This window comes from Heptranchias perlo, chromosome 41 (assembly GCF_035084215.1).
Source record: "Heptranchias perlo isolate sHepPer1 chromosome 41, sHepPer1.hap1, whole genome shotgun sequence".
In the NCBI taxonomy this organism is placed as follows: Eukaryota; Metazoa; Chordata; class Chondrichthyes; order Hexanchiformes; family Hexanchidae; genus Heptranchias; species Heptranchias perlo.
Window position 1 is genome coordinate 621,009 of NC_090365.1, and position 22,572 is coordinate 643,580.

General features: G+C 50.5%; 1 protein-coding gene across 1 annotated transcript in view; it reads left to right on the forward strand.

The window, feature by feature from the left end:
- LOC137305890 (RNA-binding protein Nova-1-like) overlaps positions 1 to 22,572 on the forward strand; it is a 123,687-nt gene that overhangs the window by 12,575 nt on the left and 88,540 nt on the right. The window contains exon 2 of the mRNA XM_067974827.1: positions 20,179 to 20,322. Within this exon, the coding sequence (XP_067830928.1) occupies positions 20,179 to 20,322 (144 nt within the window). The remainder of the gene's footprint in view (positions 1 to 20,178; positions 20,323 to 22,572) is intronic.

A 22,572-nucleotide genomic window follows, 5' to 3' on the forward strand; every position in this document is an offset into this window, starting at 1 on the left:
CCAACACAGGATTATTCCTTGCTCCTTGAGCTTTCTGGTCCACCATCAGTGGCTGATTTTCCAGCCGCAGTGCCGTCTTCCATTTGATCACTTCCCTCCTTGCTGTCAAAAGCCTCCTTCAAACTCTTTGCTTCCCCTCCCTGACTTTCTCCTTTCCTTCTCTCCTGTACAGTGCCCAGACACCCTGCTCTCTCTCTGAGTAGCATTGATAGCAACAAGAACTTCCATTGCTATCTGATCCTAACCAAGGTGGCTATAGGGTCTCAAAGGATGGCCTTTGCATCACTGTGGTAGAGAGTGGATTAATCTGTGAGGCCCCTGTCCTGTGACCCACCACCCCAGGTGCAAAATGTGGTTGGTTCTCTCCTCCCTATCCAGGAGCTTATAGAAAGTAAAATTTTGGGGTACAATATGTGAGTAATAGGAAGAACAGGTGACTTTGGACCTCTGGTTCCCTCCCCCACTGGGGGTTTCCCTCACCTCATGTCTGGGTCTGTTGGAGACTCATTGATAGAGATTGATCGCTGTGACCAGTCAATAACTCCATTATCATTGTATATGATAATGGCCAATTGTGAAGGATCAGAGGGCTGCAGCATCACTGGAACTCTGAGCAAGTCGATGCATTCAGGAGAGGAAGGCAGGAAAGAGGCAAATTAGAAGAAAATGTCTTGAAAGACCTAATTGCCTTGAGAGTTCTTGTCTAATTTGTGTGTTTTTTCTGTTGTTAGCAGACTGTTTTGATGTCAATTTATGTCCGATTACGTTCCTGTGAAGCACCTTGGGATGTTTTACAACATTAAAGGTGCGACATAAATGCAAGTCGTTGTATCATGTGACTACCGGGATGGTAGAAGGTGAACTAGATGGGCCCTGGTTTTTATTGGCCAGCTGTTCCTAAGTTCCAGGTCAATCGTAAAACCCCCAACCACTGCCTCGATTGAGACCAGCTAACTTAGCACCAACAAACTCAGAATCTTTCTGTCTTGGTATCGCACTGGGCATTGCATGTACCCACTGAGCCATGAGGGGAGATGGAGAAGGCTTAAACAGAATTGGGCGAAATTAGAGATTTTGGAGCAGGGGAATAGAAAATTCATTAAATGGTGATCAGGGGCCGCCATGCCGGCTGATTTTTCTTTAACTATCTTCCCACCCCCTACCCCCTCACCCCTGGCCCCCCCCCCACCCCCTCACCCCTGGCCCCCCCCCACCCCCTCACCCCTGGCCCCCCCCCACCCCCTCACCCCTGGCCCCCCCCCACCCCCTCACCCCTGGCCCCCCCCCACCCCCTCACCCCTGGCCCCCCCCCTACCCCCTCACCCCTGGCCCCCCCCCACCCCCTCACCCCTGGCCCCCCCCCACCCCCTCACCCCTGGCCCCCCCCCCACCCCCTCACCCCTGGCCCCCCCCCACCCCCTCACCCCTGGCCCCCCCCCACCCCCTCACCCCTGGCCCCCCCCCCCACCCCCTCACCCCTGGCCCCCCCCCCACCCCCTCACCCCTGGCCCCCCCCCACCCCCTCACCCCTGGCCCCCCCCCACCCCCTCACCCCTGGCCCCCCCCCCACCCCCTCACCCCTGGCCCCCCCCCACCCCCTCACCCCTGGCCCCCCCCCTACCCACCTGCCCCCACCCTACCCTGGCCCCCCCCACCCCCTCACCCCTGGCCCCCCCCCACCCCCTCACCCCTGGCCCCCCCCCACCCCCTCACCCCTGGCCCCCCCCCAGCCCCCCACCCCCTCACCCCTGGCCCCCCCCACCCCCTCACCCCTGGCCCCCCCCACCCCCTCACCCTGGCCCCCCCCCCACCCCCTCACCCCTGGCCCCCCCCCCACCCCTCACCCCTGGCCCCCCCCACCCCCTCACCCCTGGCCCCCCCCCACCCCCTCACCCCTGGCCCCCCCCCCCCCCCCACCCCTCACCCCTGGCCCCCCCCCCCCACCCCCTCACCCCTGGCCCCCCCCCCACCCCCTCACCCCTGGCCCCCCCCCCACCCCCTCACCCCTGGCCCCCCCCCCACCCCCTCACCCCTGGCCCCCCCCCCACCCCCTCACCCCTGGCCCCCCCCCCACCCCCTCACCCCTGGCCCCCCCCCCCACCCCCTCACCCCTGGCCCCCCCCCCACCCCCTCACCCCTGGCCCCCCCCCCCACCCCCTCACCCCTGGCCCCCCCCCCACCCCCTCACCCCTGGCCCCCCCCCCCCCCCCACCCCCTCACCCCTGGCCCCCCCCCCCCCACCCCCTCACCCCTGGCCCCCCCCCACCCCCTCACCCCTGGCCCCCCCCCACCCCCTCACCCCTGGCCCCCCCCCCACCCCCTCACCCCTGGCCCCCCCCCCCACCCCCTCACCCCTGGCCCCCCCCCACCCCCTCACCCCTGGCCCCCCCCCACCCCCTCACCCCTGGCCCCCCCCCACCCCCTCACCCCTGGCCCCCCCCCACCCCCTCACCCCTGGCCCCCCCCCCACCCCCTCACCCCTGGCCCCCCCCCACCCCCTCACCCCTGGCCCCCCCCCCACCCCCTCACCCCTGGCCCCCCCCACCCCCAGCTGTAGCCCTCGAACTGAGGTCAGCCGGGGATTAAACTTTGACCTTGCTGACGTGCTGAGCTCAGGGCCACTCTGGGCTGTGCATCCATCCACTGAGCCAAGGGAGAGGCTTAAACGGGCATTTTAATACTGGATTCCTTCAACAGTGAAGCCAGGAACTCATTGGCATGAATCCCAGTTTATATTCCAGATAGCCTTTCAGTCAAATGAATGGAATCGCCCCTCGATACCCATCTCATTTATCATTTTATAAAAACAAGAGTTCGGCAAGATTGCATTAAAGGAACCAAAAGAGATTATAAATCAAACCCTTTCCATAGTTCCCTTGTCAGAATCTGACGTGATTGCAGTTTGCATTGTTGAATTATCGAAAGTTCTGGGATTCCCGGTGGGATTTTCCGGGTCAGAATCCTGCGCACTTGTTTTAGGGCAGCTGCTGGACATCCATCGATAGCTTGGAGAAGACCCCCCAGCATCGCGCTGTCGGGGGCTCCTACTCATTGGTTGGAGAGGCTTCATCCCAGCATTAAGGCGCCTGATTTGATGACAGTTAAGGAATGTTGGTTCACTTCTTTGTTAAGGCTGTACATTTCTCATTGGTTGCTTAAAGACTCCATGAAGTCAACAATAACAACTTGCATTTATAATAGTGCCTTTAACGTCCTAAGTCGCTGCATGGGAACGATTATCAAACAAAACTCGATGCCGAGATACTGGGACAGGTGATTGGTCAAAATGGTAGGTTTTAAATGTCTTAAAGGAGAAGAAAAAGGTAGAGATTTAGGGAGGAAATTCCAGAGTTTGGGGCCCAGGCAGCTGAAGGCAAGCCCTTCCCAACCTCTCCCACCTCCAATAGCTCCGTGTCCCCAAAGCACCATCTTCAAAATCCTTGCCCTTCTCTTCAAATTCCTTCAGGGCCTTGCCCCGCTCTCCCACTCCAATCTTCAGCCTCCCTGCCCCCTAACGTTACAGCAAGTGCCCTCTGCTCTTTCATCTCTAACCTACTACGTGTCTTACCCTCCAAACTCGCAGTCCTTGATGGAGCCCTCAAGCATCATATCCCTGTACTCCAACTTTCTCCCTAAACCTCTCTATCTTCGTACCTTTGCTTCACTCCCTTTCAAAAGCCTCCTCATAAACTGCCCTCTGACTGGGCCTCCATTCACGTGCCTTAAATTGCTCCTTCCTTACTTCACATCACGCTCTCCTGCAGCGCACCTTGGAAAGGGGTCCATAGAAATGGAAGTTGTCTCCAATGCTGTGAGGTCCATTGAAAAATCCTTGTTTTCAAATCCCTCCATGGCCTCGCCCCTCCCTATCTCTGAGATCTCTGCGCTTCTCCAATTCTGGCCTCTCGTGCATCCCCGATTTCCATCGCTCCACAGCCTCCCAGTCGCAAAAACACCCGTCAACCATTACCCTTTGCTTCCTGCCACTGAGCCAATTTTGGATCCAACTCGCCACTTTCCCTTGGATCCCATGGCTTTTACATTTTTGACCAGGGTCCCTATGACGCTGGACCCTTGACGACACATGCAGGCTGTAAGAATCACAATCTCTTATTCATTGTTTTCAGACTTTCTGAATTCTTTGGGGAGTCGACTGCAATCTTTATAGTGATCACGTTTTCTGAAGCCTCACTGGAAATGTCCCAGTGTGGTGGCCCTGATCGTGGTCTTAATATGTTTCTCAGCCATGTCGGACTAACCCTGAGACTGTGCCAATCCTATGCTGTTTAACATAGGGACAGGAGTAGGCCATTCAGCCCCTTGTGCCTGCTCTGCCATTTGATAAGATCATGGCTGATCTGTGATCTAACTCCATATACCTGCCTTTGGCCCATATCCCTTAATACCTTTGATTGCCAAAAAACTATCTATCTCAGATTTAAATTTAGCAATTGAGCTAGTATCAATTGCAGTTTGCCATCGCTTTCCCCGGCAGACTGACTGCCTATCCCTCCCCTTACAGAATAACAACTGATTTATTTCCCTTCGGCTGAGAGGGACGGTTTCCATCAGATCAAGGAAGGACCCAGACTCAATCCCAGGCCTGTGCTGAGGTAGTTAATCTCAGCCTGGGCAGCAGTGTCTGCGTGAGGGAGTGGAAAATCATTCAGGGTCCCTAGTCCTGATCACTAACCTGCGCCTGTGTCTCTGTGCGCCTGTGTCTCTGTGCGCCTGTGTCTCGCCATCCGTGGTCAGATATGGGGAGATACCTGATGGTGACTGGTGCCTGTGGGGCTGTGCCCTATGTCCATCTCCTGTCTGTCAGTTTGCAGTGACCTGGCTACATCACGTATCATTGCACAGTCCGACGGTCTTTGCCATGGATTGAGAGTCTGCCCCTCCCGTTGAGTCGACATCCCAGTGAAGCAGAGTCAGAGTTGCTGTTCGACACACACCGTCCCTTTTATTAATGGGTATGCTTCCCTATCAAGCTTGGGTTATATTGAGAACAATCCATTCTGCGTGTGCACCGTGCGTGTTCTACCATAGTCTGAGTGTCAATCAGGAACAAAGCTGCAGTGAGTAAAGGAAATACGCAGACAATCCTGGGACATTTGGAATATCAGCCCCCTGGTTGTATCGATTGTTACCAGACCTGTTCCAGCACTTGCTGGACCTTGTCTGGTCCAGATCAGACTCAACCAGGTACACACTGTGATTGATTATCATATAACAGTGATGATGCAGTTCTGACAGTCATTTGGGAAGGGTGAAATAATCTAATCTATTTATTAAAAATGTCACAACTGTGTGAAATGTCTTTCAATTTTCTCCCATTATAAATTCCGATATACGCACCTGTTAGGAAAATTGCCTCTAAACCATCACGCAGTAATTATACCTGTAATTACGATTTCAGCCGTGGCTCAGTGGGCAGCACTCTCTCCTCTTGAGTCAGTAGGTTGTGGGTTCGAGCCCCACTCCAGAGACTTGAACGCAAAATTCAGTACTGAGGGACTGCTGCACTGTCAGAGGTGCAGTTTTTCAGATGAGACGTTAAACTGAGGCCCTGTCTGCCCTCGAGTGGATGTAAAAGATCCCATGACACTATTCGAAGAAGAGCAGGGGAGTTCTCCCCGATGTCCTGGGGCCAATATTTATCCTCTAACCAACATCACTAAAACAGATTATCTGGTCATTATCTCATTGCTGTTTTTGGGATCTTGCTGTGTGTAAATTGGTTGCTGCATTTCCTACATTACAACAGTGACTACACTTCAAAAGTACTTCATTGGCTGTAAAGCAGTTTGGGACGTCTGGAGGATGTGAAAGGCGCTATAGAAATGCAAGTTCTTTTTTCTTTTGCACAGCACTGCAGCGCCACCAGTGGAGGATGAGTGTAATCACAGTGTTAAGTTTACATGGGCCGGTTTACATGGGCCGGTTTACATGGGCCGGTTTACATGGGCCGGTTTGGTTTACATGGGCCGGTTTACATGGGCCGGTTTACATGGGCCGGTTTACATGGGCCGGTTTACATGGGCCGGTTTACATGGGCCGGTTTGGTTTACATGGGCCGTTTACATGGGCGGTTTACATTCTAAATGTGGATATAGGAATTTCAAATGAAAATATAAAAATAAGGACAGAATGTATGACTTTAAAATGGGGACTGAATTATATTTGTGTGCCGTGTTCCAATGATCTCCCTCCCCACTATCGATGCTTTACCTCAAGAATACGCTGCACCTTGACTCCCTGTGTAAAATCCCACAGGAGATTGACTCGTGAAGATTAAAAGTCTTCGGCTTACAGTGAACAGGCTTAAGACAAGTTTTGCTTTCTGCTTAAGATTAAAATGGAATTAATTCTGATTAGCAGGTGGAAAGCTGAGGCTGACAGCTTTATTTGAGCTCTCTGTTTCTGCTGATCTCGTGCAACTTGTTTTGAAAAGTCTAATCGCTGCAAAGTGTTCAACTACCCTGAGGTTAGAGGGGAATTGAGGGCCCGTTTCAGATGTGCATCCGTGCCGGATGCCAGTGGACAGCTCCCCTGGCAGCTCACTGGATAATTACACCATCCGAGGTCCCAGATTCCATCCTCTGGCTGTGTTAAAGGAGCTGCTCTTGGTTGGGAGGCTCGTAGGGGACACGATGGAGAGAAAAGTCAGCCAGGCTTCCTGCTGCTGATTGTATTCATTGAACCCAGCAACAACAACTTGCATTTATCTAGCGCCTTTAACTCAGAGAAATGTCCCACAATGCTTCACAGGTGTAATCAGACAAAAATGGATAATGAGCCAAAGAAGGAGATAATTAAGAGGCGGGGAGCAAAAGGTCGACTTCCCTGAACATCAACATTTAATGGTTTCTCACCATTTAAAAAATATTCTGTTTTTCTATTCCTACCAAAGTGAATAACCTCACATTTCCCCACATTATACTCCATCTGCCACCTTCTTGCCCATTCACTTAACCTGTCTATATCCCTTTGCAGGCTCTTTGTGTCCTCCTCACAGCTTACTTTCCCACCTAGCTTTGTATCGTCAGCAAACTTGGATACATTACACTCGGTCCCTTTTATCTAAACCATTGATATATATTGTAAATAGCTGAGGCCCAAGCACTGATCCTTGCGGCACCCCACTAGTTACAGCCTGCCAACCTGAGAATGACCCATTTATCCCTAATCTCTGCTTTCTGTCCATTAACCAATCCTCTATCCATGCTAATATATTACCCTCAACCCATGAGCCCTTGCCTTGTGTAACAGCCTCTCATGTGGCACCTTAGCGAATGCCTTCTGAAAACCCAAATATTCTACATCCATGAGTTCCCCCTTATCTACCCTGCTAGTTACATCCTCAGAAGTCTCCAGTAGATTTGTCAAACACGATTTCCCTTTCATAAAACCGTGTTGGCTCTGCCTAATCATATTATAATTTCTAAATGCCCCGTTATCATGACCTTTAATAATGGATTCCAGCATTTTCCCCACTACTGATGTCAGGCTAACTGGCCTAAAGTTCCCTGTTTTCTCTCTCCCTCCTTTTTTGAATAGCGGGGTTACATTTGCTACCTTCCAATCCACTGGGACTGTTGTAGAATCTAAGAAATTCTGGAAGATCAAAACCAATGCATCAACTATCTGCAGCCGCCTCTTTTAAAACTCTTGGATGTAGGCCATTAGGTCCAGGGGATTTGTCGACTTTTAGTCTCATTAATTTCTCCAGTACTTTTTCTTTACTCTTAATTACTTTAAGTCCCTCATTCTCATTAGATCCTTGGTTCCCCACTATTTCTGGTATATTTTTTGTGTCTTCTACTGTGAAGACAAATACAAAATATTTGTTTAAAGTCTCTGCCATTTCCTTACTTCCCATTATGATTTCTCCTGTCTCAGCCTCTAAGGGACCAACGTTTACTTTCGCTAATCTCTTAATTTTTACATACTTGTAGAAGCTCTTACAATCTGTTTTTATATTTCTTGCTAGTTTACTGTCATATTCTGTTTTCTCCCTCTGAGATCTCTGCACTCCTCCAATTCTGGCCTCTTGCACATCCCCAATTTCCCTCACTCCACCATTGGCGGCCGTGCCTTCAGCTGCCTCGGCCCTAAGCTCTGGAATTCCCTCCCTAAACCTCTCCGCCTCTCTCTCCTTTTAACATAAGAACATAAGAAATAGGAGCAGGAGTAGGCCAATCGGCCCCTCGAGCCTGCTCCGCCATTCAATAAGATCATGGCTGATCTGATCCTAACCTCAAATCTAAATTCATGTCCAATTTCCTGCCCGCTCCCCGTAACCCCTAATTCCCTTTACTTCTAGGAAACTGTCTATTTCTGTTTTAAATTTATTTAATGATGTAGCTTCCTGGGGCAGCAAATTCCACAGACCTACTACCCTCTGAGTGAAGAAGTTTCTCCTCATCTCAGTTTTGAAAGAGCAGCCCCTTATTCTAAGATTATGCCCCCTCGTTCTAGTTTCACCCATCCTTGGGAACATCCTTACCGCATCCACCCGATCAAGCCCCTTCACAATCTTATATGTTTCAATAAGATCGCCTCTCATTCTTCTGAACTCCAATGAGTAGAGTCCCAATCTACTCAACCTCTCCTCATATGTCCACCCCCTCATCCCCGGGATTAACCGAGTGAACCTTCTTTGTACTGCCTCGAGAGCAAGTATGTCTTTTCTTAAGTATGGAGACCAAAACTGTATGCAGTATTCCAGGTGCGGTCTCACCAATACCTTATATAACTGCAGCAATACCTCCCTGTTTTTATATTCTATCCCCCTAGCAATAAAAGCCAACATTCCGTTGGCCTTCTTGATCACCTGCTGCACCTGCAAACTAACTTTTTGATTTTCTTGCACTAGGACCCCCAGATCCCTTTGTACTGCAGTACTTTCCAGTTGCTCGCCATTAAGATAATAACTTGCTCTCCGATTTTTCCTGCCATAGTGCATAACCTCACATTTTCCAATATTGTATTGCATCTGCCAAATCTCCGCCCACTCACCCAGCCTGTCTATATCCCCTTGTAGGTTTTTTATGTCCTCCTCACTCTCTACTTTTCCCTCCCATCTTTGTATCATCTGCAAACTTTCATATGTTACACTCGGTCCCCTCCTCCAAATCGTTAATATAGATTGTAAAGAGTTGGGGACCCAGCACCGACCCCTGCGGAACACCACTGGCTACAGGTTGCCAGTCCGAGAATGTACCATTTATCCCAACTCTCTGCTTCCTGTTAGACAACCAATCCTCCACCCATGCCAGAATATTACCCCCAATCCAGTGATTCTTTATCTTGAGCAATAATCTTTTATGTGGCACCTTAAAGCCTACCTCTTTGACCAAGCTTTTGGTCACCTGTCCAGATATCTCTTTGAGGCTTGGTGTCAAATTTTGTTTGATAATCGCTCCTGTGAAGCACCTTGGGACGTTTTACTACACTAAAGGTGCTGATTGCATGTTGTTGACATGAAGTCATAGAGAGCGAACAGCGTAGATTTACCTGGACAATGACAGAGTTGGAAACTATAGTTATGAGGAGAAACTTGAAATACTGGGATTATTTCCACGGGAGCAGAGAAGGTTAAGAGGGATTTTAATTATAAAGGGTATTGATACAGGCATTTGGAGAGGCAGGGACTAATTAGGAACAGTCAGCATGGTTTTGTGAGAGGAAAATCATGTCTCACGAATTTGATTGAGTTTTTTGAAGATAGATGAGGGCTGTGCAGTAGACGTGGTCTACATGGACTTCAGCAAAGCATTTGACAAGGTACCGCATGGTAGGTTGTTACATAAGGTTAAATCTCATGGGATCCAAGGTGAGGTAGCCAATTGGATACAAAATTGGCTTGACGACAGAAGACAGAGGGTGGGTGTAGAGGGTTGTTTTTCAAACTGAATGCCTGTGTCCAGCGGTGTGCCTCAGGGATCGGTGCTGGATCCGCTGTTATTTGTTATTTATATTAATGATTTGGATGAGAATTTAGGAGGCAGATGACACCAAGATTGGTGGCATTGTGGACAGTGAAGAAGGTTATCTGGGATTGCAACGGGATCTTGATCAATTGGGCCAGTGGGCCGATGAATGGCAGATGGAGTTTAATTTAGATAAATGTGAGGTGATGCATTTTGGTAGATCGAATCGGGCCAGGACCTACTCCGTTAATGGTAGGGCGTTGGGGAGAGTTATAGAACAAAGAGATCTAGGAGTACAGATTCATAGCTCCTTGAAAGTGGAGTCACAGGTGGATAGGGTGGTGAAGAAGGCATTCGGCATGCTTGGTTTCATTGGTCAGAACATTGAATGCAGGAGTTGGGGTGTCTTGTTGAAGTTGTACAGGGCATTGGTGAGGCCACACTTGGAGTACTGTGTACAGTTCTGGTCACCCTATTATAGAAAGGATATTATTAAACTAGAAAGAGTGCAGAAAAGATTTACTAGGATGCTACCGGGACTTGATGGTTTGACTTACAGGGAGAGGTTAGACAGACTGGGACTTTTTTCCCTGGAGAGTAGGAGGTTAAGGGGTGATCTTATAGAAGTCTATAAAATAATGAGGGGCATAGATAAGGTCGATAGTCAAAATCTTTTCCCAAAGGTAGGGGAGTCTATAACGAGGGGGCATAGATTTAAGGTGAGAGGGGAGAGATACAAAAGGGTCCAGAGGGGCAATTTTTTCACTCAAAGGGTGGTGAGTGTCTGGAACGAGCTGCCAGAGGCAGTAGTGGAGGCGGGTACAATTTTGTCTTTTAAAAAGCATTTGGACAGTTACATGGGTAAGATGGGTATAGAGGGATATGGGCCAAGTGCAGGCAATTGGGACTAGCTCAGTGGTATAAACTGGGCGACATGGACATGTTGGGCCGAAGGGCCTGTTTCCATGTTGTAACTTCTATGATTCTATGATTCTATGATAGTGAATAGAGAGAGACTGTTTCCTTTGGCTGGGAATTCAGAATTGCAAAGTCATCAATTTAGAATTGTCACCAAGAGTGAGGAGAGGGGTGAGGAGAAATTTCTCTTTGCAAAGAGTTGTTGCAGCAGGGAATGGCTGATGCAGAGAACATCGCATCTCCTAAGGAAAAAATGGCTAAATATTTGAAGCAGAAGAGGGTACAGGACTATGGGGAGAGAGAGCAGGGCAGCAGGATTAATTTTGGATTGCTCCAGCCAAGAACTGGCAAGGGTACGATGGGCCGAATGGCCGCCTTCTGTTATGTAAATTGCAGAACAGCTGGAGTTAGTTACTGCCCCGCAACGGCTGCCACTTTCCTGCTGCCTCTATGTAACTCACTGCCAGCTATCTATTATCCTTTGGGAGGGAGGGAGAGAGAAAGACTGGGAGAGATGTGGCAGTAAAGTGTGAAATACTCCAGGGCCTGTTAATGAGGTGTTAATAATTATTTTACAGCCCTGACTGATGGCTGGGTGGGGACCAGTGACTTTTATCATTCAGATGAGAGAGCATTTTTTGTGCAATGAGGTGCATTCCCTGTTTGCTGAGGCTGCATTTAACATCTGTTAAAGAGGAACAAGATCAACTTCTCAAGCATTGCTAAATGAGGCTGCAGCTGGTGGGTCGGAGGGGCAGGACAAATCAGCAGAAAATGAACTCGGGAATGTAGAGGTCACTGTTTGAAAGGAAGGGAACGTAAGAACATAAGAAATAGGAGTAGGAGTAGGCCATTCGGCCCCTCGAGCCTGCTCCGCCATTCAATCAGATCATGGCTGATCTTCAACCTCAACTCCACTTTCAACAACAATTTGACACTTAACTTGGTGCGAGTCAGGACACAGGCAACAGATGAGCTCAAGTTTATGGAGGAAGGAAGATGGGAGGCCGGCCAGGAGACCATTGGAATAGTCCAGTCTGGAGGTAATAAAGGCACGGATGAGGGTTTCAGCAGCAGATAAGCTGAGGCAGGGGCGGAGACGGGCGATGTTACGGAGGTGGAAGTAGGCGGTCTTGGTGATGGAGCGGATATGGGGTCGGAAGCTCACCTCGGGGTCAAATATGACGGCAAGGTTGCGAACCGTCTGGTTCAGCCTCAGACAGTGGCCAGGGAGAGGGATGGAGTCGGTGACGAGGGAACGGAGTTTGCAGCGGGTACCAAAAACATGCCTTTGGTATTCCCAACATTTTCCAATGGAATTCAATCCGGAGAAGTGTGAGGTAATGCATTTGGGGAGGGCAAACAAGGCAAGGGAATACACAATAAATGGGAGGATACTGAGAGGTGTAGAGGAAGTGAGGGACCTTGGAGTGCATGTCCACAGATCCCTGAAGGTAGCAGGACAGGTAGATAAGGTGGTTAAAAAGGCATACGGGATACTTTCCTTTATTAGCCGAGGCATAGAATATAAGAGCAGGGAGGTTATGCTGGAACTGTATAAAACACTGGTTAGGCCACAGCTTGAGTACTGGGTACAGTTCTGGTCACCACATTACAGGAAGGATGTGATTGCACTAGAGAGGGTACAGAGGAGATTTACGAGGATGTTGCCAGGACTGGAGAATTTTAGCTATGAGGAAAGATTGGATAGGCTGGGGTTGTTCTCTTTGGAACAGAGGAGGCTGAGGGGAGATTTAATTGAGGTGTATAAAATTATGCCGGGACTAGATAGAGTGGATAGGGAGGACCTATTTCTCTTAGCAGAGGGGTCAGTGATCAGGGGCATAGATTTAAAGTAATTGGTAGAAGGATTAGAGGGGAGCTGAGGAGAAATATTTTCACCCAGAGGGTGGTGGGGGTCTGGAACTCACTGCCTGAGAGGGTGGGAGAGGCAGAAACCCTCAACTCATTTACAAAGTACCTGGATGTGCACCTGAAGTGCTGAAACCCACAGGGCTACGGACCAAGAGCTGGAAAGTGGGATTAAGCTGGGTGGCTCTTTTTCAGCCGGCACAGACACGATGGGCTGAATGGCCGCCTTCTGTGCTGTAACTTTCTATGAGTCGATCATTCTATGATACAGTTGGAGGAAATTTCAGCTCATCCAGTACTGGATGTCGGACAAGCAGTGTGAGAAATGAGAGACAGTGGAGGGGTCGAGGGAGGTGGTGGTGGGGTAGAGCTGGGTGTCGTCAGTGTACATGTGGAACCTGACGTGTTTTCGGATGATGTCACCGAGGGGCAGCCCGTAGATGAGAAATAGGAGGAGGCCAGGGATAGATCCTCGGGGGACCCCAGAGATAACGGTGCGGGAGCGGGAAGAGAAGCCATTGGAGGAGATTCTCTGACTATGACTGGATAAGAATGGAACCAGGAGATCGCAGTCCCACCCAGCTGGACAATGGAGAAGGGACATTGGAGGAGGATGGTGTGGTCAATGTGTGACAGGCTGCAGACAGGTGGGGAAGGATGAGGAGGGATAGTTTACCACGGTCACAGTCACAGAGGATGTCATTTGTGACTTTGATGAGGGCCGTTTCAGTACTGTGGCGGGGGCAGAAACCTGATTTGGAGAGATTCAAACAGAGTTGCGGGAAAGATGGCCACGGATTTGGGAGGCGACAACATGTTCAAGGACTTTGGAGAGGAAAGAGAGGTTGGAGATGGGGCGGTAGTTTGCAAGGACAGAGGGTCAAGGGTGGGCTTTTTGAGGAGGGGGTGATGACGGCAGATTTGAAGGGGAGGGGGCCAGTACCTGAGGAGAGGGAACCAGTAACAATATCAGCTAACGTGGGGGCCAGGAAGGGAAGACCATAAGACCATAAGAGATAGGAGCAGGAGAAGGCCATTCGGCCCCTCGAGCCTGCTCCGCCATTCAATGAGATCATGGCTGATCTGATTTTTACCTCAACTCCACTTTCCCTCCTTTTCCCCATATCCTTTGACTCCCTCACTGATCAAAAATATATCGATCTCAGTCTTGAACATACTCAACGGCTGAGCATCCACAACCCTCTGGAGTAGAGAATTCCAAAGATTCACAACCCTCTGAATGAAGAAATTTTTCCTCATCTCTGTCCTAAATGGCCGACCCCTTATCTTGAGACTATGACCCCTCATTCTAGACTCTCCAACCAGGGGCATCTACCCTGTCAAGTCCTCTAAGAATTTTATATGTTTCAATGAGATCACCTCTCATTCTTCTAAACTCCAGAGAGTATAAGCCCATTCTACTCAATCTCTCCTCATAGGACAACCCTCTCATCCCAGGAATCAATCCAATGAACCTTCATTGCACCCCCTCTAAGGCAAGTATATCCTTCCTTAGGTAAGGAGACCAAAACTGTACACAGTACTCCAGGTGTGGTCTCACCAGAGCCCTGTACAATTGCAGTAAGACTTCCTTACTCTTATACTCCAACCCCCTGACAATAAAGGCCAACATATCATTTGCCTTCCTGATTGCTTGTTAACTTTCTGTGATTCGGAAGGAAAGAAAAGGAGGGAGGAAAGAAAGACTTGCATTTCTATAGTGCCTGTCACGACCTCAGGACGTCCCAAAGCGCTTTACAGCCAATGAAGTACTTTTTTTTGAGGCGGAGTCACTGTTGTAATAGTGACGTTAACTCCTGCTAGAAAGTGAGCGTGAGTTGGGTGAGTGTGAATGCGTGGGGGTGAGCGGGTGAGCGTGCGAGTGGGGGTGAGTGTGCGAGTGGGGGCGAGCGTGAGTACAGGGCCAGGCTCAGTGCGTTGGCATTCAGTGTGAACCAACCAACACTTGCGGTCTGTGCCAACACATGAAGATTGGCCGTTGGGGTGAGAAACCAGCGGGCTGGGGGCACCTGAGGGACCCGTCCCACCCGCACCCAGCATGAGGTCAGTGACTTCAGGAATGGAGGGGGGGGGGTGGGGGGAGAAAATTTTAAAATTTAACGGAGAAGAGGGAGAGTGTTGTGTTGAGGGGACTTCCCTCCTGGGGCCAGCTGATTAAAATGTGGATGAGCCACGAGGAGGAGCCTGGTATCGATCGGCAATCAAAGCAGCATCTGTGCTCCTGCTGGCAAATGCGGCCTCCACAACAGATCAGCTCACAGGCCAGTCAGAGTGCATTTAATTCCTTCGCCATAATTGATACGAGGGCTTTAATTACAGGCATTAATGCAGCAGACGGTTCAACTATGATCACTTGTGTTTAACAAACTCTCGCATCAAAAAAATAATACACAAGGGAAATTACAGTTTCTCCAGCTCTCCCGAATATGATTCACACACGTGGGCCCAGAGAGTGAGAGTGAGCAGTTTGTCTGGCCATGGGGGGCTTCACAGCCCAGCCTGATCTCTCCCTCTCCCTGACGGGTCACGAGATAACTATCAGGAGTGGGAGCCCTGGCTTTTCCCCTGTGCAGCGGTGTGGAGAGGTGGGAATTGATTTTGGGACCTTCTGGTCAGACCGTGCCACCCGAGTAACCACAAACATCCTGGATCTCGCGCGCACACACGCACACACCACGCGCACCCCCCCTCTACAAGAGGAATAAAAATTGATCCATGAGGTGTGGCAACTCTTCCCTCATCCTCATCTCCTCCTCTTCCCTCATCCTCATCTCCTCCTCTTCCCTCATCCTCATCTCCTCCTCTTCCTCATCCTCATCTCCTCCTCTCCCTCATCCTCATCTCCTCCTCTCCCTCATCCTCATCTCCTCCTCTCCCTCATCCTCATCTCCTCCTCTTCCTCATCCTCATCTCCTCCTCATCCTCATCCTCATCTCCTCCTCATCCTCATCCTCATCTCCTCCTCTTCCTCATCCTCATCTCCTCCTCTTCCTCATCCTCATCTCCTCTTCCTCATCCTCATCTCCTCCTCTTCCTCATCCTCATCTCCTCCTCTTCCTCATCCTCATCTCCTCCTCTTCCTCATCCTCATCTCCTCTTCCTCATCCTCATCTCCTCCTCTTCCTCATCCTCATCTCCTCCTCTTCCTCATCCTCATCTCCTCCTCTTCCTCATCCTCATCTCCTCCTCTTCCTCATCCTCATCTCCTCCTCTTCCTCACCCTCATCTCTTCCTCTTCCTCTTCCTCACCCTCATCTCTTCCTCCTCTTCCTCACCCTCATCTCTTCCTCCTCTTCTTCCTCACCCTCATCTCTTCCTCTTCCTCTTCCTCACCCTCATCTCTTCCTCCTCCTCTTCCTCACCCTCATCTCTTCCTCCTCCTCTTCCTCACCCTCATCTCTTCCTCCTCCTCTTCCTCACCCTCATCTCTTCCTCCTCCTCTTCCTCACCCTCATCTCTTCCTCCTCCTCTTCCTCACCCTCATCTCTTCCTCCTCCTCTTCCTCACCCTCATCTCTTCCTCCTCCTCTTCCTCACCCTCATCTCTTCCTCCTCCTCTTCCTCACCCTCATCTCTTCCTCCTCCTCTTCCTCACCCTCATCTCTTCCTCCTCCTCTTCCTCACCCTCATCTCTTCCTCCTCCTCTTCCTCACCCTCATCTCTTCCTCCTCCTCTTCCTCACCCTCATCTCTTCCTCCTCCTCTTCCTCACCCTCATCTCTTCCTCCTCCTCTTCCTCACCCTCATCTCTTCCTCCTCCTCTTCCTCACCCTCATCTCTTCCTCCTCCTCTTCCTCACCCTCATCTCTTCCTCCTCCTCTTCCTCACCCTCATCTCTTCCTCCTCCTCTTCCTCACCCTCATCTCTTCCTCCTCCTCTTCCTCACCCTCATCTCTTCCTCCTCCTCTTCCTCACCCTCATCTCTTCCTCCTCCTCTTCCTCACCCTCATCTCTTCCTCCTCCTCTTCCTCACCCTCATCTCTTCCTCCTCCTCTTCCTCACCCTCATCTCTTCCTCCTCCTCTTCCTCACCCTCATCTCTTCCTCCTCCTCTTCCTCACCCTCATCTCTTCCTCCTCCTCTTCCTCACCCTCATCTCTTCCTCCTCCTCTTCCTCACCCTCATCTCTTCCTCCTCCTCTTCCTCACCCTCATCTCTTCCTCCTCCTCTTCCTCACCCTCATCTCTTCCTCCTCCTCTTCCTCACCCTCATCTCTTCCTCCTCCTCTTCCTCACCCTCATCTCTTCCTCCTCCTCTTCCTCACCCTCATCTCTTCCTCCTCCTCTTCCTCACCCTCATCTCTTCCTCCTCCTCTTCCTCACCCTCATCTCTTCCTCCTCCTCTTCCTCACCCTCATCTCTTCCTCCTCCTCTTCCTCACCCTCATCTCTTCCTCCTCCTCTTCCTCACCCTCATCTCTTCCTCCTCCTCTTCCTCACCCTCATCTCTTCCTCCTCCTCTTCCTCACCCTCATCTCTTCCTCCTCCTCTTCCTCACCCTCATCTCTTCTTCCTCCTCCTCTTCCTCACCCTCATCTCTTCTTCCTCCTCCTCTTCCTCACCCTCATCTCTTCTTCCTCCTCCTCTTCCTCACCCTCATCTCTTCTTCCTCCTCCTCTTCCTCACCCTCATCTCTTCTTCCTCCTCCTCTTCCTCACCCTCATCTCTTCTTCCTCCTCCTCTTCCTCACCCTCATCTCTTCTTCCTCCTCCTCTTCCTCACCCTCATCTCTTCTTCCTCCTCCTCTTCCTCACCCTCATCTCTTCTTCCTCCTCCTCTTCCTCACCCTCATCTCTTCTTCCTCCTCCTCTTCCTCACCCTCATCTCTTCTTCCTCCTCCTCTTCCTCACCCTCATCTCTTCTTCCTCCTCCTCTTCCTCACCCTCATCTCTTCTTCCTCCTCCTCTTCCTCACCCTCATCTCTTCTTCCTCCTCCTCTTCCTCACCCTCATCTCTTCTTCCTCCTCCTCTTCCTCACCCTCATCTCTTCTTCCTCCTCCTCTTCCTCACCCTCATCTCTTCTTCCTCCTCCTCTTCCTCACCCTCATCTCTTCTTCCTCCTCCTCTTCCTCACCCTCATCTCTTCTTCCTCCTCCTCTTCCTCACCCTCATCTCTTCTTCCTCCTCCTCTTCCTCACCCTCATCTCTTCTTCCTCCTCCTCTTCCTCACCCTCATCTCTTCTTCCTCCTCCTCTTCCTCACCCTCATCTCTTCTTCCTCCTCCTCTTCCTCACCCTCATCTCTTCTTCCTCCTCCTCTTCCTCACCCTCATCTCTTCTTCCTCCTCCTCTTCCTCACCCTCATCTCTTCTTCCTCCTCCTCTTCCTCACCCTCATCTCTTCTTCCTCCTCCTCTTCCTCACCCTCATCTCTTCTTCCTCCTCCTCTTCCTCACCCTCATCTCTTCTTCCTCCTCCTCTTCCTCACCCTCATCTCTTCTTCCTCCTCCTCTTCCTCACCCTCATCTCTTCTTCCTCCTCCTCTTCCTCACCCTCATCTCTTCTTCCTCCTCCTCTTCCTCACCCTCATCTCTTCTTCCTCCTCCTCTTCCTCACCCTCATCTCTTCTTCCTCCTCCTCTTCCTCACCCTCATCTCTTCTTCCTCCTCCTCTTCCTCACCCTCATCTCTTCTTCCTCCTCCTCTTCCTCACCCTCATCTCTTCTTCCTCCTCCTCTTCCTCACCCTCATCTCTTCTTCCTCCTCCTCTTCCTCACCCTCATCTCTTCTTCCTCCTCCTCTTCCTCACCCTCATCTCTTCTTCCTCCTCCTCTTCCTCACCCTCATCTCTTCTTCCTCCTCCTCTTCCTCACCCTCATCTCTTCTTCCTCCTCCTCTTCCTCACCCTCATCTCTTCTTCCTCCTCCTCTTCCTCACCCTCATCTCTTCTTCCTCCTCCTCTTCCTCACCCTCATCTCTTCCTCCTCCTCCTCTTCCTCACCCTCATCTCTTCCTCCTCCTCCTCTTCCTCTTCCTCCTCTTTCTCACCCTCATTATCTCCTCCTCCTCTTCCTCACCCTCATTATCTCTTCCTCCTCCTCCTCATCCTGACACACTCCGTGAATCGACTGAAGTTCAGAGACTAAAGACAAAGTCCTTTAAGCCCACATTGCCCGTAGTTCTCTCCCCCCTTAAACACCGCACAGTGAAACCATACAAAGGATGCAGAAAACGTGGATGCGAAGTCTTAATGAACTAAAAAATGTAAAAGGGAGCGTTGAGCGAGCCTTTATGTTCCTTTAAGAAGTTTAATTGGAAGCTGATTTGATGCTCGGTACCGAACAATGTCGTCATTGTGTTGTAAACAAACAACTCCAACAGCAAGAGGGGCGAGCCCAGCTCGAAAGGGGAAAAAAAGACAGACTTTCATTTCTATCGGTCCTTTCACATCCTCGGGACGTCCCAAAGTGCTTCACAGCCAATGAACTACTTTTGAGGTGTAGTCATTGTTGTAACAGCCAATTTGCGCTCAGCAAGATCCCACAAACAGCATTGAGATAAATGACCAGATGGTGGTTGAGGGATAAATATTGGCCCAGGACACTGGGAGAACTCCCCTGCTCCTCTTCGAAATAGTGACTGTGGGATCTTTTACATCCACCTGAGAGGGCAGACGGGGCCTCGGTTTAACATCTCATCTGAAAGACGGCACCTCTGACAGTGCGGCACTCCCTCAGTACTGCACTGGAGTGTCAGCCTGGATTTTATGCTCAAGTCTCTGGAGTGGGACTTGAACCCACAACCTTCTGACTTCGAGGCGAGAGAGTGCTGCCCACTGAGCCAAGTCCTGTCTGTTGTTAACAACTTACTCACACAGCAGGGTAGAGTCCCTGCTTTTCTCCCCGCTCTCCCGCGGACGCTCCGACACTCTCTGCGATATCGATCCATGGCTCCGAGATTGAATGCCCGCTGTGCTCGTTCTCCAGGCTCTCACCTGAGGAATGGCATCTTAAGTGAGAGGTCAGAGGCCTAGCTGATATCCATGGAGCCACACCTCAAAACTAGGCCTCTGGTCAACCCAGGTGGTGCCTTTAATGGTTGGCCATCAAGGAGTGTCTTTTAAAGATCTATTTAAGAAAAAATGAACTTGCATTTATATCGCACCTTTCATATCTTTGGGACGTCGCAAAGTGCTTCCCTAAGCTCTGGAATTCCCTCCCTAAACCTCTCCGCCTCTCTCTCCTTCTTTAAGATGCTCCTTAAAACCTACCTCTTTGACCAAGCTTTTGGTCACCTGTCCTAATATCGCCTTATGTGGCTCGGTGTCAAATTTTGTTTGATAATCGCTCCTGTGAAGCACCTTGGGACGTTTTACTACATTAAAGGTGCTGTAGAAATGCAGGTGGTTGTTGTTCACAGCTGATGAATTACTTTTAACGTCCAGTTATGTCGGTTTAAAAATTGTGGCTGCAATGAATTGTTTTCTTTGTTCCTTTACAGAAGAAGGCGAATTTTTCCTGAAGGTTCTGATCCCTAGTTACGCTGCCGGATCTATAATCGGGAAAGGCGGCCAAACGATCGTTCAGCTCCAGAAAGAGACGGGTGCCACCATCAAACTCTCCAAATCCAAGGACTTTTACCCAGGTGATTGTCGCAAATATCTCGTGCCCGTCCGCAGGGCGTCGCAGATATCTCGTGCCCGTCCGCAGGGCGTCGCAGATATCTCGTGCCCGTCCGCAGGGCGTCGCAGATATCTCGTGCCCGTCTGCAGGGCGTCGCAGATATCTCGTGCCCGTCCGCAGGGCGTCGCAGATATCTCGTGCCCGTCCGCAGGGCGTCGCAGATATCTCGTGCCCGTCCGCAGGGCGTCGCGTGAAGGTGCTGGGGGCAGGTGTTTGTTCTGGGCACTGTGCCATCAGGGCCGTAATCGGGTTGGGTCGACTCTGTTGCCGTGGTTGTGATAAGAAAGTAGGAATTTTTAAGGATGCAAGAAAACCATTAGGCCTAATAAGCCCATCCTCCCCTTATACATTAACCCACCCACCAACCCACCTTCTCAGTACATCCTGGTGGGTTCTATCCTGGCCAATCTATCCGGCCGGATTACTGCCTAATCGGTGAAGGTGGAACTCCACCCCCATATCTTTCAACCCGTCTTCTACCTTCTCATCGTATCTCCCAGTCCCTGTAGAAACTTGTCCAATTCTCTCTTCAACCCTTTTACTCTCAATTGACTCTTTGGGTGAAAGGGCAATCCCTCGATTTCCCATCTTCCTCGGACCTCCTATTTGGCCCCCCTCCCCCCCCGGACCTTCTATCTGCACCCCTCTTTTTTCCTTCCCCCCCCACCACAGACCACCCGTCTGCATCCCCCCCCACCCCCCCTTCCTCCCGTCCCCTGGGATTTGAATCTTTCTCCTCAGTGAATGTCAATCCCCTTAAAAACATTAAATAAATCTTCTTGAAGTTTCTTCTTTTTTTCTCCCCCAAAGAAAACAAATTCAACTCCCTTGAACTTTCCTCCAAATGTAAATTCCTGATACCCAGTAATATCCTCCCAATGATTAGGTGCCCAGATCGACTCCGTTCCCCAATCAGGAATCTGACCAATGCCTTGTGCAGCAACAGACCAATCTCTTTCCATCGAGTGCTGTTTCTTGGCCAATGGGAGGCAGAACCTTCAGTCTGTCCCGCTGTGTGTGGGTGCTTAGATTTTGTAGCTGGGAACTTGGTGAGCCAGACTTCCGTTCTTAAATTTGCCTAAATTTAACTCTTAGTTTAACCTGAGGTCAAAAATGGTCAGACAGGACAGGGGAAGGAGTAGTTCCTGGCCGGCACTGGGGGATTGTAGACCGTGTCACTGGTCTCTGTTCTCTTTGTGAGGTGCTGATTGCGCTGCATTCAATGGTGATTGAGGCATGGTGGGTTTGTGGGGCTGAATTGTTTCTGCTCCAGTGGAGAATGTAAACTGAGTTTCTGTCGAATTCCCACTGAAGTTATGGCAACACAGAGGAAGCAGCATGAGGAAGGTTCCTCCCCCATGGCTTGTCCAAGAGTGTCCTGCAAATTTGGAATTGTCTCAATTAAGTTTTTTATTCATTCATGGAATGTGGGCATCGCTGGCAAGGCATTTATTGCCCTTGAGAAGGTGGTGGAGAGCTGCCGTCTTGTACCGCTGCAGTCCGTGGGGTGAAGGTACTGTGTGTGGCAGAACAGGAAATGCACCTCGAATTTGGCACCAGATTGGTGATTGGAGTGGCCATAAGGTGGCCGATATGGGCCAAGTGGGCACAGCGCAAAACTACTCCTGATTTGGCACCAAATCTGTTATCTCACTCTCATCCAATAGGCTGCCTGAGGTGAGAAATGGACAACATCACATTGATGTAGGACAGAGTGTTCCTCTGAGGTTGGGGTTGAGGCAGAGCAGAGGGAGCTTTACTCTATATCTAACCCGTGCTGTACCTGCCCTGGGAGTGTTTGATGGGACAGTGTAGAAGGAGCTTTACTCTGTATCTAACCCGTGCTGTACCTGCCCTGGGAGTGTTTGATGGGACAGTGTAGAGGGAGCTTTACTCTGTATCTAACCCATGCTGTACCTGCCCTGGGAGTGTTTGATGGGACAGTGTAGAGGGAGCTTTACTCTATATCTAACCCGTGCTGTACCTGCCCTGGGAGTGTTTACTGACAATTGATGCTCTAAATGAGAAAATTTCCTAACACCAACATCCTTTACCTTGATGAGTGCAAAAATTCTCTAGGGAGGCTTGTAATTTCAATGTGAGAGTCCTCTCCACTGGCATTCCTGCCCCTCTCCTTAATTGAGGCAACTGTAAACAATAAAAACATAAAACAGCAGCAACTTGCATTTATAGAAATGACCCACAGAAATCA